Raw genomic sequence first — 17,378 nt, 5'->3', positions numbered from 1 at the left:
GGCAAAAAAACTTTTACCCTTTTAAAATCTCCATAGGCGACGTTAAAAAAACTCTACAGGTTGCATGTTTTGAGTTACAGAGGAGGACTAGGGCTAGAATTATTGCTCTCGCTCTACAAATCGCGGCGATACCTCACATGTGTGGTTTGAACACCGTTTACATATGCGGGCGCTGCTCACGTATGTGTTCGCTTCTGCGCGAAAGCTCGTCGGGACGGGGCGCGTTTTCTGGCTCCTAACTTTTTTAGCTGGCTCCTAGATTCCAAGAAAATTTGTCACCCCCTGATGTATGGGGGTTCCAAGTAACTTTCTAGCAAAAAAAAATTATTTTACACTTGAAATCAACAAATGTCAGAAAAAAGTTTGGTGTAAGTGCCGGTTCACAGCGACATGGAAGTCGGCACGACTTTGCGAGGCAAGTTCAAGTCGCCTCCAGGACAGGCAACTCTGCCAGTGGCCAATCAAACGATAATCGGCTCTGTGGGAGGGAGGGGTTTGCCTGAGAAAACTGTTTTCTCTTGCTGTAAAGTTGCTTCAGTTAAGACACAGATCCGACTTTGGAGGCGACTTCCATTGAAATCTATGGGTACAAGTCGCCTTGACGTAGTACAGGAACCTTTTTAAGACGGCGCTCATTCACGTCCTCATGTCGTGCGACAGTGTGAACGGACGCTTAAACTTTCCTAATTTACATACATAAGTCTATTCCTTTGATGTAAAAGACAAATTGTTACAATGTTTAGACTTAACGTTCCACTGATATACTTTGGCAGACTGCCCGGATTTTACAGCTGTGACTTGAAAGAATTCTCCGCATTGAAAGATTGGGAAATACTTTGTCCAGATCTCGACAGGGGGAAAAAAAAATTGCGCTAGCGATTCTTGGCAATTAATTGTGCAGCTCTAGCGTTGGAGGAGGTGTAGCACTAGAATTTATTGCACGCGATACCTTGCGTGTGGTGCGAATTCAGTTTACATATACATACGTGTGCAACTTACGCGAACATTGCTGGGGGGTGCTTTAATTTTTTTTTTTTTACACTGTCCCTTTTAATTTATCTTTATTTTTTTCACTTTAACTACTTCCCGACCAGCTGCCGCAATTCTACGGCGGCAGGTCGGCTCCCCTGCGCGAGAGCCCGTAGTATAACGCCGGCTCTCTAAGCGGCCACTAGGGGCCATAATGTCGCAGTACCGGGAAAAAAAAAGTCGCTGATCGCCGCCATTACTAGTAAAAAAAAAAAATATTAATAAGAATGCCATAAAACTACCCCCTATTTTGTAAACGCTATAAATTTTGCGCAAACCAATCAATAAATGTTTATTGTGATATTTTTCGTAAATAAAAAAAAAATATGTAGAAGAATACGTATCGGCCTAAACTGAGGGAAAAAAAAAACGTTTTTTTATATATATTTTGGGGATATTTATTATAGAAAAAAGTAAAAAATATTATTTTTTTTTCAAAATTGTCGCTCTATTTTTGATTATAGCGCAAAAACTTAAAACCGCAGAGGGACGCCCAATTTTGTTTGGGAGCCACGTCGCACGACCGCGCAATTGTCAGTTAAAGCGACCAGCAAATATGGTCCGGGGGTTAAGTGGTTAAGGGCCAGCTCACACCATAGAAATGCATTTCGGGCCGAATTTTCGTATAGTGTATGGCCAGCATAAGTCTGTAGGGTTCAATATTGAGCTGGTCACGTCCTTTTCAGCTATAACAGCTTCAACTCTTCTGGGAAGGCCGTCCACAAGGTTTAGGAGTCTATGGGGAATGTTTGACCATTCTTCCAGAAGCGCGTTTGTGAGGTCAGGCATTGATGTTGGATGAGAAGGCCTGGCTCTCAGTCTCTGTTCTAATTTATCCCAAAGGTGTTCTATCAGGTTGAGGTCAGGACTCTGTGCAGGCCAGTCAAGTTCCTCCACCTCAAACTCGCTCATCCATGTCTTTATGGACCTTGCTTTGTGCACTGGCCCAAATCATTTGGTGGAGGGGGGATTATGGTGTGGGGGTTGTTTTTCAGGGGTTAGACTTGGCCCTTTAGTTCCAGTGAAGGGCACTCTTATGGCGTCAGCATACCAATACGTTTTGGACAATTTCATGCTCCCAACTTTGTGGGAACAGTTTGGGGACGGCCCCTTCCTGTTCCAACATGACTGCACACCAGTGCACAAAGCAAGGTCCATAAAGACATGGATGAGCGAGTTTGGGGTGGAGGAACTTGACTGTCCTGCACAGAGTCCTGACCTCAACCCGATTTAGAACACCTTTTGGGATGAATTAGAGGGGAGACTGCTAGCCAGGCCTTCTCATCCAACATCAATGCTGATCTCACAAATGCACTTCTGGAAGAATGGTCAAACATTCCCATAGACACACTCCTAAACCTAGTGGACGGTCTTCCCAGAAGACTTGAAGCTGTTATAGTTGCAAAGGGCGGGCCAACTCAATATTGAACCCTACAGACTAAGACTGGGAGGCCATTAAATTTCATGTAAAGGCAGGCGTCCCAATACTTTTGGTAATACTGTGTGAATCTCTATCTCCCCCTTTCACACAGTGCCACCCATAGCGTCGGCGGTAAAATACTGTTATTTTAACCGTCGGATTATCAGTGCATTTCGGCCGCTAGCGGGGCTCTTTTAACCCCCACTAGTGGCCGAGTAAGGGTTAAAACCGTCCGCAGTGCGCCGCTACAACAGCGTATTGCCGGTACGGCGACTCTGCCCATTGATTTTCAATGGGTAGGAGCGAGTTCGAAGAAGCTGCTGCCAGGACTTTTTCTGACGCCCTGCCAGCGCGCCGCGAGCAGCAGTTTAAGGGTGGATTGCAGGCGCAATAGCGCCTACAACCCCCCCCCCCCCCCCCCCAGCTCTCTTCACATTTGGCGAGCCCTGATCGTCACGAGGGACGCGTCCGGTTGGATAATCACGGGGGATGATGCGTACATCCGTCAACCGGTTTCATCAGTTTGCTCTGCATTGCGTTGCTCGCCACGTGAAGCGAGTAGTAATTCATCTTCGCACACTCGCTGCTCTGTGTAATCAGGAAGTTGTAAGCACATGAGCGTGCGCCCCTCCCCCCTCCTCATCGCTGTTCTTATTGCTGTAATAAGTTTATATATTTTTTAGATTTGCTGTCTTCTTATTACTTTTTTTTTTTTTAAGTGCATGTTGCTGTGAAAACCAGTTTGTTTAGTAGTTGGCAGCGTTGGGTTTGTACTCGTGGGGAAGGATTGCCCAATACTTGTTGAAACCTTTTCTCTTCTTCCTCCTCCATGCTGCCGGCGAGCTTTTACTTGGCTGCAGTTAAGCGTTCAAATAGAAAAAAATAAATAAAAAAACCTATATAAAGTAAAACCTGAACTGAATGTTCGGCTTGCTAAGGCGCAGAGTATCATAAATAATGTGTTCTTTTTTTTCTTTAGGCTGTTTTTATCCTTTTTGTTATCTCAGTGCTGCTGATCTCCTGCAGCTTATTTGCGCTCTCTTCCTGTCTACATGCGCTCCAGTGAACGCCGAATGGGCAGGTTTCCTGGTGGTGGCAAGAGGCGGTCATCGGCGCTTATAGCAGCGTCGACCCCAAAAACGTAACATTATTGCAGCTTACCAATCACGAGATGTGGTGGCTGCATTTGTTTTCTTTTCTTTTAGCTTTTTCCTTTATTTTACCTGCTGATCTGGCCAGTAACACATCTGTAGTGGAGCGCCCCCCACTCTGGATGAATGGGCATAGGGGGCACCTTTTGGAGAGCAGCATTGTCAGTCTGGGGGGTGGGAGGGGAGGTGTTAAATGTATTGGCAGATTTTGATACGCTAACAAATTGAAGCCAAACTACAGGTCACACTTTATAATCAGTTACAGCAAACAGTTTAAAAGTTAAAAGATAAGTTTTGATGCATAAAAAAAAAAGCTGATTCGTCGTAAGCACCCCCGCCAGTGTTAAATAGATTGTCCCCTCTGTGTAAACTGATACATTTTGCTGGAGAGCTTGAGCTTTTCATAGCCTTTGACAAACTTGCTGGCGGGATCACCAGATGAAAGTAGAAGGAAGCAAGCCTGAGAAAGAGAAAACAAATGCAGCCGTCGCATTGAAAGGCCCCCTACACACGATCGGACTTTTTGACAACTGACCTCTGACGGACCTGTTTTTGCAGACAATCTGACCGCATGTACGCTCCATCGGACAAACTTTTTCGCTTTTTCATCGGACAAATGTTCGCTGTGAGAACAGACAAACTTTCCGGCAACAAATGTCCGATGGAGGATAATCGGTGTAGCTGCTGACTTTTAATAATCACACTCGCCGGTCCAGCAAAGCGGGCGCAGTAAGCCCTGCTCCTCGTCCCCCACCTCTCCGCCGGTATTCTAACTGTGGCCTCACAGCCGGGCGCGCACTGCGCATGCGCGAGTCGTGCTGTGAATGGCCGGGCAATCTTCTGGGACCTGTGACGTGTCCCAGAAGATTGAAGGGAGGAGGGGGAGAGGTGATCTTCCTTTCCGGCATCAGTGGAGGAAGTGGGAGCAGGGTACAGGCCGCCCCCCCAACAAATGTGGCATGTCAGGGGGTCACCAATACTCCAAAGCAGAAGTTAAATATTTCCGGGATCTGCAGGCGGGGGACTTATCGGAATCTGGAAGTCCTTTAGCAAGGGGGGTCCTCAGGTCCTGCTCCCCATGTTAATGAGTATGGGGTACATAGCCCGAAAGGGTCTGCTGTGGATTTGGGGGGGGGGGGGGTAACCCACACCGCTTTTTTCTCCTATTTATTTTTTGCCATAATTTTATTTTTTAATAATATCAGCTGACGACTCATCAGTTGGTAAGGACACGGCGGCTGACTTCCCAGCCCGCTCCTTAGTAACCAGCTATATACAGTGTTTTTAAAGAGAAGAAAAACCTGCAAAACGCATGAAAATGCATTTTAAAAAGCAGGTTTAAAAACGCAAAACATGCCTGAAAAGCGCATTAACCTCAACTGCATAGATGTGAACCTAGACTTACCCATAGAATGCATGAAGGGGGGGGGGGGGAATTCCCTTGAGCCTTTACAACCACTTTAAAGCTCACGCTTTTGCCACTGAACTTGTGTTGGACGGTCATAAAGGGGTTAATAGGATTCAAAAATATAAAAAGTGACGAAGATGTTACATTTTAAAGCTACTTATAATACAAGACGCGTTCTCTGGATCAGACAGCTGATCGGTTTGGCCGGTCATCGGCATGTTGCTGGCTTTGTTTCCCCCGGGTGGGGGGGGGGGGGGGAAGCTTGCCGGATTCTAATCTTCATATGTCTGATGTCGCCTCCCAGCCAGAGTTGTCAGAACCGCCTTTATTGTGCTAATGAGCTGTTTATGTAACACGCAGATTATGGCTGCGCTTTATACTAACCACAGGAGAGAAAAGATCCATTCAGGTGATGAGTCCTTTTCAGCGCTGGGTTTGATGCGCCGCGCCGAATACAACATGCGGGGATCGATTTACTAAAACTGGAGAGTGCAAAATCTGGTGCAACTCCGCAGGGGAACCAATCGGCTTCCAGAATGTTTTCTTAAAGCGGAGTTCTGCCGGAGAAGATAAAAAAAAGTCAGCAGCTGCAAATACTGCAGCTGCTGACTTTTAAAAACAAGGACACTTGCTTGTTCTGGGCGCCCGCGATGTCGGCACCCGAAGCCAGATCGGTGGAGGCACCGCCATCTTCGGTAAGGGAATCAGGAAGTGAAGCCTTGCAGAGAGTCGAGCGATCCCACTGGTCCCTGCTGTCTTCTGTGACCTGTGTGTCTCCCAGAAGATGGGGGGGGTTGAAGTAGGCGCCGCCTGTGGCATAGGTCACTGTGGTGATCTATGCCCGGAAGTGGGAGCAAAAAGCGGAAGTTCCATTTTTGGGTGGAACTCAACCATGCACAGCTGCACCAGATTTTGCACTCTAACAGGGTGTGATGTCACAAAACTTATTCTGAATATAGAGCACATGTGTCAAACACAAGCCCCCCCCCCCCCCAGGCCCTCGCACCTCTCCGGCAGCTGTAACACTAACCCGTACTAAGAAAAAAAGGGTCTTGGTGTCCCCGACCCTTTTTTTTTTTATTTAGGGCAGCACAGTGGTGCAGTGAGTAGCACTTTCGCCTAGCAGCAAAAGGGTCGCTGGTTCGAATCCCCATCACGACACCATCTGCCTGGAGTTTGCATGTTCTCCCTGTGCATGCGTGGGTTTCCTCCGGGTACTCCGGTTTCCTCCCACACTCCAAAGACATGCTGGTAGGTAAATTGGATCTTGTCCAAATTGGCCCAGTATATATATGTATGACTGTGTGTCCCAAGCGTGTCACGATCCTATGGGATAAAAATGACCACACCAGCCAAGCAGACTCTGGCTGGAAAAAGCGCCCAGAGGCGATTCAGTTCGCATGTGTTGCGCTATACAAGTCATTCATTCATTATTTACTGTATATACTCGAGTATAAGCCAAGTTTTTTAGCACTTTTTTTTGTGTGCTGAAAATGCCCCCCTCGGCTTATACTCGAGTCACCTTTTTGCACCTGATCTGCTGGATTTTGGGGATGTCAGTCTTGGGCACAGTGAGGCATGCAGATGGAAACCCTAGGCTTATACTCGAGTCAATAGGTTTTCTGTGTTAAAATTAGGTGCCTCAGCTTATATTCGGGTTGGCTTATACAAGGGTATATACGGTATTTAAAAACGTATTCTTTAATTGGCCCAGAGTCTGTGACGTGATTGGTGAGGATCTCCGTCTCCTTTTAGTATCGGCACACTAGAATTGCAGAGTCACAGGAACAGTTCACAGGGACGTGTTATGCGATCGCTTTCCCGCCCCTTCACTGTACTTGTGAAATTTGGCTTCCATGTGCTGGATGAATGTGTGAGTCTACAGGAAGCCGATGGAGGAAAGGAACGATCGCACTGTCATTGTAGCGCAGATAATTCATCTGGTTACAGCAGAAGTTTCATTTGCTTATATTTTGCTTTAACTGGTCCCCCCCCCCCCCCCCCAACATGGTAATGACATATTTTAAATTAAAAGCGGTTTTGATTCCATTCCTTTTCTCTGTGCAATGCAGATCATGGCTGGTGGGAGGAGCCAGCAGGGGGCTGTACATGGCTTTCTGAAATCATCACAGCCCCCAGCCTTGGTACTCATAATGGGCACAGCGGGTGTACAGACCCTGGAACTCAGCACAGGGATGGTGGGAACCCCTCATATTGGGCACAGGTGGTGTACAGACCCAGGAACTCGGCACAAAGATGGTGGAAATCCCTCATAATGGGCACAGCGCGTCTACATACCTGGGAACTTGGCACAGGGATAGTGGGAACCTCTCATAATGGGCACAGCGGGTGTACAGACCCAGGAACTCAGCATAGGGATGGTAGGAACCTCTCATATTGGGCACAGGTGGTGTACAGACCCGGGAACTCGGCACAGGGATGGTGGGAACCCCTCATAATGGGCACAGCGGGTGTACAGACCCAGGAGCTCAACACAGGGATGGTGGGAACCTCTCATATTGGGCACAGGTGGTGTACAGACCTGGGAACTCGGCATAGGGATGGTGGGAACTCCTCATTATGGGCACAGCGCGTCTACATACCTGGGAACTTGGCACAGGGATGGTGGGAACCCCTCATTATGGGCACAGCGCGTCTACATACCTGGGAACTTGGCACAGGGATGATGGGAACCTTTCATATTGGGCACATCGGGTGTACAGGCCCGGTAACTCAGCACAGGGATGGTGGGAACCCCTCATAATGGGCACAGCAGGTGTACAGACCTGGGAACTCAGCACAGGAATGGTGGGAACCCCTCATATTGGGCACAGCGCGTCTACAGACATGGGAACTTGGCACAGGGATGGTGAGAATCCCTCATAATGGGCACAGCAGGTGTACAGACCCAGGAACCCAGCACAGGGATGGTGGGAACCCCTCATAATGGGCACAGCGTGTGTACAGACCTGGGAACTTGGCACAGGGATGGTGCGAATCCCTCATAATGGGCACAGCGTGTGTACAGACCTGGGAACTTGGCACAGGGATGGTGCGAATCCCTCATAATGGGCACAGCGGGTGTACAGACCCAGGAACTCAGCACAGGGATGGTGGGAACCCCTCATAACGGGCACAGCAGGTGTACAGACCCAGGGACACAGCACAGGGATGATGGAAACCCCCTCATAATGGGCACAGCAGGTGTACAGACCCAGGAACTCGGCACAGGGATGGTGGGAACCCCTCATAATGGGCACAGCGGGTTTACAGACCCAGGAACTCAGCACAGGGATGGTGGGAACCTCTCATAATGGGCACAGCGGGTGTACAGACCCAGGAACTCGGCACAGGGATAGTGGGAACCCCTCATAATGGGCACAGCGGGTTTACAGACCCAGGAACTCAGCACAGGGATGGTGGGAACCTCTCATAATGGGCACAGCGGGTGTACAGACCCAGGAACTCGGCACAGGGATGGTGGGAACCCCTCATAATGGGCACAGCAGGTGTACAGACCCGGGAACTCAGCACAGGGATGGTGGGAACCCCTCATAATGGGCACAGCGGGGTGTACAGACCCGGGAACTCGCTACCTCTCACCTATTGAATCCCTGAGAGATGGAAGAAAATGTTCACAGATGCCAACAAAAAAATTTAAATGTTTGTCTTCAGTTGAACTGTACATTTAATGTAAACAAAGCCTTATTGCAAGTCACAATGATTCATGTGGAATGGAGGGGGAAATCCTGCGACTCGATCCCTTTCTGGAGATTCCTCCGAGGTGCGGAGTGTTTATTAACCCTCTGATGGCTTGTAGATCCTCACATTATGAGCCCTCAGGCTGCCCATAGACTGTGAATTTCTGTCCTACAGCCACAGGTTGCAGGAAAGGCATTTGCACGATTCCTCCATCAGGGCAGAAAGGGCCGTCCCCACCGAGAGAGAAGACGTATCCGTCTTGGTATCTGTGTGTGTGTGTATGTGTGTGTGTGTGTATATATATATATATATATATATATATATATATATATATATATATATACCACTAACCCCCCCCCCCCCCCCCAGTACAGTTTATTGGCCACACCCGGGGTATCGAATTGATGCATGTGAGTTTGCAGTTCCTCCCATGATGCCATGCTGGGTGCCAGAATTCAGCACAGTAGGGAATGTGACCTCGGAATGGGGAGAGAGTCCCTGGCCCAATTCCAACTTGACACAGGCGCGTGTTTTTTTTTTTTTTTTTTCCTAAAGTGGAAATAATTTTATATTTTACTTTCCTGGTTTCCTACCACAGCCCACTTCCTAACGAATACCCTCTGATACTACTTGCACCCACATTAAGGCTTACCTGTAGGTGCTTGCAATATCTCCTTTAAAGCGGGAGTTCACCCGAAAAACAATTTTTTAACATTAGATTGAGGCTCATTTTGTGAAGGGGAATCGGGTGTTTTTTTTTAAATCGAAGCTGTACTTACCGTTTTAGAGAGCGATCTTCTCCGCCCCTTCCGGGTATGGGCTGCGGGACTGGGCGTTCCTATTTTGATTGACAGGCTTCCGACGGTCGCATACATCGCATCACGAGTAGCCGAAAGCAGCCGAACGTCGGTGCGGCTCTATACGGCGCCTGCGCACCGACGTTCGGCTACTTTCGGAAAATGGTGACGCGCTGTATGCGACCGTGGGAGCAATGCACACTGGGATATGTACACGGACGGCGCATGCGCCGTTCGTAAAACGCGTCAATCGCGTCAGGTCATCACACATTAGCATAAAACACGCCCCCCCTTCCACATTTGAATTACGCCGGCCCCATTTACGCTACGCCGCCGCAACTTACGGAGCAAGTGCTTTGTGAATACTGCACTTGCTCCTGTAAGTTGCGTCGGCGTAGCGTAAATACGATGCGCTGCGCCGCCATAAGAACAAGCGCAGGTACCTGAATCTAGCCCAGTGTGCAGTTAAATCGGAGTAAGCCATCTCAGTCCAGGAGAGGATCCTGTGCAGGATGCAAAGGAAAGCTGGCGGTCCGATTGGGTAAAGAGATCCCAAAGGGGGGAGGGGGTTGTTGGGAGCGATTGAAGGAGACCTCCCTGCATGTGCAGAGCTCGCCGTCTCCCGGTACAGGCCGGGAAATAATGCCCATTGATTGGTTCCTTTGTACTTGCCTGCTTGTGTCCCGCTGATTGAAGTGTCTGCTATTGTTATCATTGTCGGCCATGGAGTGCGCCCTTTGTCTTCAGAGAGGTGTGCACTGTCGGGGTGTGTAAAAGTGCTGAATATTTCCCTTATCACTCACTCCGACCCCCCAACCCAACCCCCACAATCCCATCCCATTCAACATTTTCAGCACATTTACATGTGTGTGGGAAGTAGATAGGAACTGGTGTAGTTCAGCCCTGGACACGGCTCCTATACCCCTCCCCCCCCCCCCCCCAATCAATCACATGGCCGAGGTCAGATGGGAACTACTCATGTCAGATCTGACTTGCATGGTGGAACCATCGGGTGTAAAATGCAGATTTCCAGTCTGGTTGGCTCTGTTCAGGCTCATGCAGTGTCTTTGGCCCCCGACTGCGGGGAACAGGAGGACTTGGCACGGCAGTGATTGCACATGACTGGATAGTGATAAACATCGCACATGGGCGGCCAGAGCCTCAAAGTCATTGGAAGACTTTCTTACCGAGCACTTAAACCCTCCTCCTGCCCAGACCAATTTTCAGCTTTCAGCGCTGACGCACTTTCAATGACAATTACGCGGTCATACAACGCTGTACACAAATGTTTTTTTTTTTCCACATCTCCCCCCCCCCCCCACTGTAACGTGCACATCTCCCCCCCCACTGTAACGTGCACATCTCCCCCCCCCCCCACTGTAACGTGCACACCTCCCCCCCCCACTGTAACGTGCACATCTCCCCCCCCCCCACTGTAATGTCCACATCTCCCCCCCCACTGTAACGTGCACATCTCCCCCCCCCCCCACTGTAACGTGCACATCTCCCCCCCCCCCACTGTAACGTGCACATCTCCCCCCCCCCCCACTGTAACGTGCACATCTCCCCCCCCCCACTGTAACGTGCACATCTCCCCCCCCCCACTGTAACGTGCACATCTCCCCCCCCCCCCCCCACTGTAACGTGCACATCTCCCCCCCCCCCCCACTGTAACGTGCACATCTCCCCCCCCCCCCCCCCCCACTGTAACGTGCACATCTCTCCCCTCCCACTGTAACGTGCACATCTCCCCCCCCCCCCCACTGTAACGTGCACATCTCCCCCCCCACTGTAATGTCCACATCTCTCCCCTCCCACTGTAACGTGCACATCTCCCCCCCCCCCACTGTAACGTGCACATCTCCCCCCCCCCACTGTAATGTCCACATCTCCCCCCCCCCCCCCCCACTTTAATGTTCACATCCCCCCCCCCCCCCACTGTAATGTCCACATCTCCCCCCCCCACTGTAATGTCCACATCTCCCCCCAATGTATATACGATTGTCTGCTAGGGGAGCTCACCTAGGCCGCCGTCAGGTGTACCAAGATGGCCGCCACTCCAGAGCTAGGCCGAAGCCACGGCCTTTACTCTCTCTCTCTCTTTCTCTTTCACTTTCTTGTCATAAGAGGGCAAATGAGAGCTGGAGGTGTGCTTCTGTGTAAATCCAGGGAGTGAGCAGGCAACAGCCAGATCTCGCACAAGTCGCGCATTGCGAAAGGAACCAATGACTGAAAGAGAATGCGTTTTTATCTGTTACTTTTTTTGTTTTTGTTTTTTACTTTTGAGTCGTTGCCATAACATTTTTCGAAATGTTCAAGGTTTCAAAATGCTGGCAATTTTTTTATATTTTTCAAAACTCTCCCAGGGCTTGCAGTTTGAGAATCGCGGCCCTATATGGGTGCTCAACCTGCGGCCCTCCAGGTGTTGCAGAACTACAAGTCCCATGAGGCATTGCAAGGCTGACAGCTACAAGCAAGCTCCAGTGGGTGACTGCCTAGGCTGAGATGATTTCGTCAGTCTGCTGCAGGCAGGAGGAAGCATTTCCTCAGTCTCCCCTCCTCCCCCAACGATCAGAATGTACTTTGTATCAAGTCACAAGGTGTCCGGCCAAAGTCCCACCAAAATGAAATCTCTTGCACCTAACCGTCCAATGATCTCTCTCCGCGGTACATTGGTCATGGCGGATCTCGGTGGCCGCGGTGTGTAACAGCAGCCCGCCGGAGGGAGCTGTGTGTGTTGTAATAGGATTTGCTGGCTCGGGGCCCGTGGATTACATTCATTTGTCACACTAATGCCGTTTCAGCAATCTCCGTGTTTTACGTACAAAGAGTTCCACATGCTGGGCCTGCACTTTTCTCCGCCGGGCTCGGAGCGCGCAGCCATCTCGGGATTAGACCACATTGTGCAGAACAAAGTTGTTTCTGTACAAAAGCTGCGGAGATGTGAACTCACAGGGGGGTGGGGGAGGGGGGGGTGCGGGTTTGGAGACCTTTGCTCCGTAATCATGAGAGTGAAGGGGGGAAAGGTGAGAATGCCTGCAAGGAATCCAATAATGGATCTTCTCTCATTTAACAAATAAAAAAAGTTTTTGGATACGTGTCTTACCATTTTGATTCCAGTTTAACCCCTTCAATACCGGGCACTTGCGCACCTTCCTGCCCGGGACAATTTTCAGCGCTGTCGCAATTTGAATGACAACTACGCTGTACCCAAACAATTTTTTTTTTTTATCATTTTGTTTCCACAAATAGAGCTTTCTTTTGGTGATATTTGATTTTTTTATTTTATTTATTTATTTATTTTTTTATATATATATATATATATATATATTAGTATTTATAGCGGTATAACGCGCTCCCGCGTATACCGCGCACCCCTAAAGTGGCCCCCAATCCTGTGGAAAAAATGTTTTTTTTTGTACTTACAGTTTTGGTGTCTTGCGCGGCGTCCATCGGCGGCCTCGTCGGGTCCGGCGTCCTTCTGCGGCTTCGGGTGTCCTCTTCGTCGGGTCCGGTCCAGTCTGCGGCGTCCTCGCGTCCTCCCCGCTCGTTTCCCGCACCGAGTTTTGAATACTGCGCCGACATATACAGAGCGCAGTACACTCGTGTATTGTTGGGCAGGCTCGACAACACTCCGGCTCACGTCCAGGACGTGAGTGCGGAAGGAGCCGAGACTGGCCGACTATACCCGAGTGTACTGCGCTCGGTATATGTCGGCGCAGTATTCAAAACTCGGTGCGGGTATCTGCGTATACCACGTACCCACGATTTTGCCCTGATTTTCAGGGCAAAAAAGTGCGCATATACGCCGATAAATAAATAAAAGTCCAAACATTTTTTTTTTTTTTTTTTTTTTTTTAAATAAGTTTTCTTATTCAATTACAGGCACTGATGGGCATTCATGGGTGGCACAGATGGGCACTGGGCATGGATGGGCACTGAGGGGTGGCATTGCTGGGCATGACTTGTTTTATCTTGTTGCCAGTCAGTGCCCATTTGTGGGCACTGATTGGCATCTATTGTGAATAATTTTTCACATGTGGATGGCCACGGGGTACATACCTGGCCATCCACATGTTGCCCCCTTTCCTGGTGGTCCAGTGTGTGTGAGCATCCATGGGGGGGCTGCGCTGATAAACAATCAGCGTATTCCCCCCCCCCCCCTGTCAGGAGAGCTGCTGATCGGCTCTCCTCTACTCACGTCTGACAGATGCGGAAGAGCCGATCAACGGCTCTTCCTGTTTACATCGTGTTGAGCCACGGCTGATCACGTGGTAAAGAGCCTCCGTCGGGAGCGGTGTGTCAGACTCGCACGCCGCACCACTGATCGCTGTGATGCATGCCCCCAAGGGCGCGGCGGCTGTTTTCCTGCTGGACATCAATAGACGTCAAGTCAGGATAACAGAACCACTTCCCGGACGTCAATCTGCTATTGACCAGGTGGGAAGGGGTTAAACTGGATTGAAATTCCATTAATCTCATTCAGAAGACTCCCCTGAGTCCCAGGAGCTCTCTTCTACAAAAGTCGCAATCTGGTGACGCCAATAGTCGATGGTGTCGCTGCTCCACTCAATGGAGATCGGAGTATTGCACACCTGGACTGAAATGCCTTACTCTGATTCCTCTGCACACTGTGAGCTTTGCAGAGGAATGTACATTAGAAGCCCCCCTCATCTCCTGGCTGGGGCAAGTCCAGCATCATCTAGCCCAGTGGTCTCCAGTCTGTGGAACGGGTGCTGGATGCGGCCCTGCTTGCTTTTATCGGGCCCTTATTGCACTATTTTGCATGCCGGCGTAATTGTCATTCAAACTATCACAACACTGAGAACTGCGTAGTGGGGTGGTAATAAAATGGGTAAAACGGGCTGGCTGTTATGGAGTTTTGTCCTCTCGCTTGTATTATCTTCAGTCTCTTATTTACACTGTTTTTCTTTTTCTTTCCAGTATATTTTTGGGGAGTTCAGCGATGACGAATTCAAGCAGTTCTTTGTCAGTGCTCGCTGTACAGTTGAGGTAAGTGATCTGTAAAGCGTGCCGTGGGGGGGGAGTTGGGGGCGTAAGCGATGTGTTTCTGCTTGGCGCTAGAACAGGGGTGTCAAACTCCCATTTCATTGTGGGCCGCATCAACATTATGATTGCCCTCAAAAGGGCCGGTTGTATCTGTAAGATTAGATGTCCAGCGCATCCCCTCCCTTTTTACATTGGATGTCAAGAGCCACCCCACCATCAGAAGGTGAGTCCCCCACTCTCCCTCACATCCCAGTGCACCCCTTTCCTTATGCTGCTGCTGGGAAGATGCTGTATGCATTACTTGAAAGCAGAAAGTAAGGGTCTGGAGGAGGGCTGTAGCTCTCCTGTAGCTGCAGGAGAGGTGCGAGGGCCACATGAAATGGCCTGGAGGGCCTTGTGTTTGGCACCTGTGTGCTAAAGGGTGAAGGAGCCACTCTTCTGCGCTCTGGCCTAGGTTCAGGCTTGTTTTGGGATACCAGCTGCAGCCACTAGAGGGAGTGTGGAAGTTTTAAAGAGACACTGCTAATATTTAAATAGATTGTTAAAGGGGTTGTAAAGGTACAATTTTTTTTTTCCTAAATAGCTTCCTTTCCCTTAGTGCAGTCCTCCTTCACTTACCTCATCGTTCCATTTTGCTTTTAAATGTCCTTATTTCTTCTGAGAAATCCTCACTTCCTGTTCTTCTGTCTGTAACTCCACACAGTAATGCGAGGCTTTCTCCCTGGTGTGGAGTGTCGTGCTCGCCCCCTCCCTTGGACTACAGGAGAGTCAGGACGCCCACTAACACACCGCTCCTTTCTCTATACGCAACGTAGAGGGCATCCTATTTTCCAAATTGCATGCGATTTCCCCACCGTGTGTGTGTAGAAAGGAAAACCGCCATTGAGTGGGCAGTTTAAAAAAGTTTCTCATAGTACATCTCTGGGCATATAATAATCTACTTTGGCTTGCCGGTCCGCCGATGGCAAATGAGGGCTGGAGGAGATGGAGACGTTTTTCACCCCCAAGCTGACATCACTTTCTCCCTATACCCACGGGGTCACGGGACTTCCCCAGCCCTGTGATCGCCTCCAGAGGCCCTGATTTTTATTTATTTTTACTCTTTGGTGGACTGGGACACCTATCTAGATTATTTTGCATGCGGCGAGATATGTAATGCGAGTTCTAAAATTTTTTTTTTTAAACTGCCCACTAGATGGCGCTTTTCCCTTTCTATACACACAGGAGCAGTGGTGGAAATTGCATGATTCAGACAGGAATCGCAACGCATTCCTGTACAAATCACATGCAATTCTTTGCAGTGCGGTTTACGCCAATTTATTTTGTATTGCCGCAAAGTATTGGTAATCGGTATCGGCGAGTACTTGACTGAAAGTTTCGGTACTCGCCGATTTAAAAAAAGCGGTATTGGCGCAACTCTAGTGGTAATCTAATCAACGTGCCTGGAGAGCAGATTTGTGGATCAGTACTTGAAGTATAACCAAAGCCAAAACTTTTTTTCCTTTAGCCCAGGTTCACACTGGGCTGCGGGAGTGAAGCCGTGCGAGTTCAGCTGAACTCGCACGATTTCACTCCCGCTGGCAGTCCCGATTTCGGCCGCGATTTAAGAGACATCTGTGCAGGTTTCTGCACAGATGTCGCGGCCCGAAATCGCAAAAAGTAGTACAGGAACTACTTTTTGGAATCGGTGCAGCGCGCAGATGTTGCGTCGCACCGATTAGGACGGTGTCATTGCTGGCAAATGCCGCCGATTTGAGATGCGATTTGACATGTCAAATCGCATCTCAAATCGTACCCAGTTTGAACCTGGGCTAATAGATAGATTGGCCAGACATTAGACGCCTTGTCATGTTTTTATTGCGGTCTTGTGTTCCCCTCAGGCCACTTTCACACTTGTGTGACTTCTCCTACAAATTGGAACTGCAAAGTCGCATGGCACATCGTACCCCCATGAATTCCAATGAGTACCAGTCATATCTGTGCGCCTTTAAAGTAGTCCCTGTACTGCTTTAGTCCGCCTTTGATGCGAGTTGAGGTCCATAGACCTCAAGTTTACACAGGCATTCCCTGAAATGGCGGCAAGCACGCGTGACTTTCAAGTCGCGACAGTGTGAAAGAAGCCTTAGGGAGACTCTATTTGTCCAGTTTACCAAAAGTGAAAGAAATCCCAAGTCGCCAGTACGGGAAAAAGAGTAGAAATCTTCCAATGAGGACACTAGTTCTGGTGACAACCAGGGATGCTCTCATTTTTGGGGGAATTTCTTCTCGCTTCCCGTGTTGGCTATGGGACAGGAAGTGAAGGGAAATTCCCCCAATGAGAAATCGGATGGCAAAAAAAAATTATTAAAGCGGGAGTTCACCCGAAAAAAAAAATGTAACCTTAGGTTGAGGCTCATTTTCTCAAGGGGAATCGGGTAGTTTTTTTTTTAAATCGAAGCCGTACTTACCGTTTTAGAGAGCGATCTTCTTCGCCGCTTCCGGGTATGGTCTTCGCGACTGGGCGTTCCTATTTGATTGACAGGCTTCCGACGGTCGCATACATCGCGTCACGAGTAGCCGAAAGAAGCTGAACGTCGGTGCGGCTCTATACGGCGCCTGCGCACCGACGTTCGGCTACTTTCGGAAAATCGTGACGCGATGTATGCGACCGTCGGAAGCCTGTCAATCAAATAGGAACGCCCAGTCCCGCAGCCCATACCCGGAAGCGGCGGAGAAGATCTATCTCTAAGCTCCCGTTCACACCTAGGCGTATATACGCCTGTAGTGCGACGCCGCTGCAGCCCTGAGACGCCAGAGGGATGATTTAACATGCACCTCTATGGAGATGGTTCACATCTCCACGCCGAACGCCGTACGCCTGC

General features: G+C 49.4%; 1 protein-coding gene across 2 annotated transcripts in view; it reads left to right on the top strand.

Annotated features, from left to right (window-relative positions):
- Positions 1-17,378, top strand: part of USP10 (ubiquitin specific peptidase 10) — a 66,905-nt gene that overhangs the window by 3,854 nt on the left and 45,673 nt on the right. For both annotated transcript variants that reach the window (XM_040329424.1, XM_040329425.1), the window contains exon 2: positions 14,452-14,520. In XM_040329424.1, the coding sequence (XP_040185358.1) occupies positions 14,452-14,520 (69 nt within the window). The remainder of the gene's footprint in view (positions 1-14,451; positions 14,521-17,378) is intronic.

This window comes from Rana temporaria, chromosome 11 (assembly GCF_905171775.1).
Source record: "Rana temporaria chromosome 11, aRanTem1.1, whole genome shotgun sequence".
Taxonomy (NCBI): Eukaryota; Metazoa; Chordata; class Amphibia; order Anura; family Ranidae; genus Rana; species Rana temporaria.
Note: the sequence above shows the minus strand (reverse complement) of the source record. Positions and strands in the feature narration are given on the sequence as shown.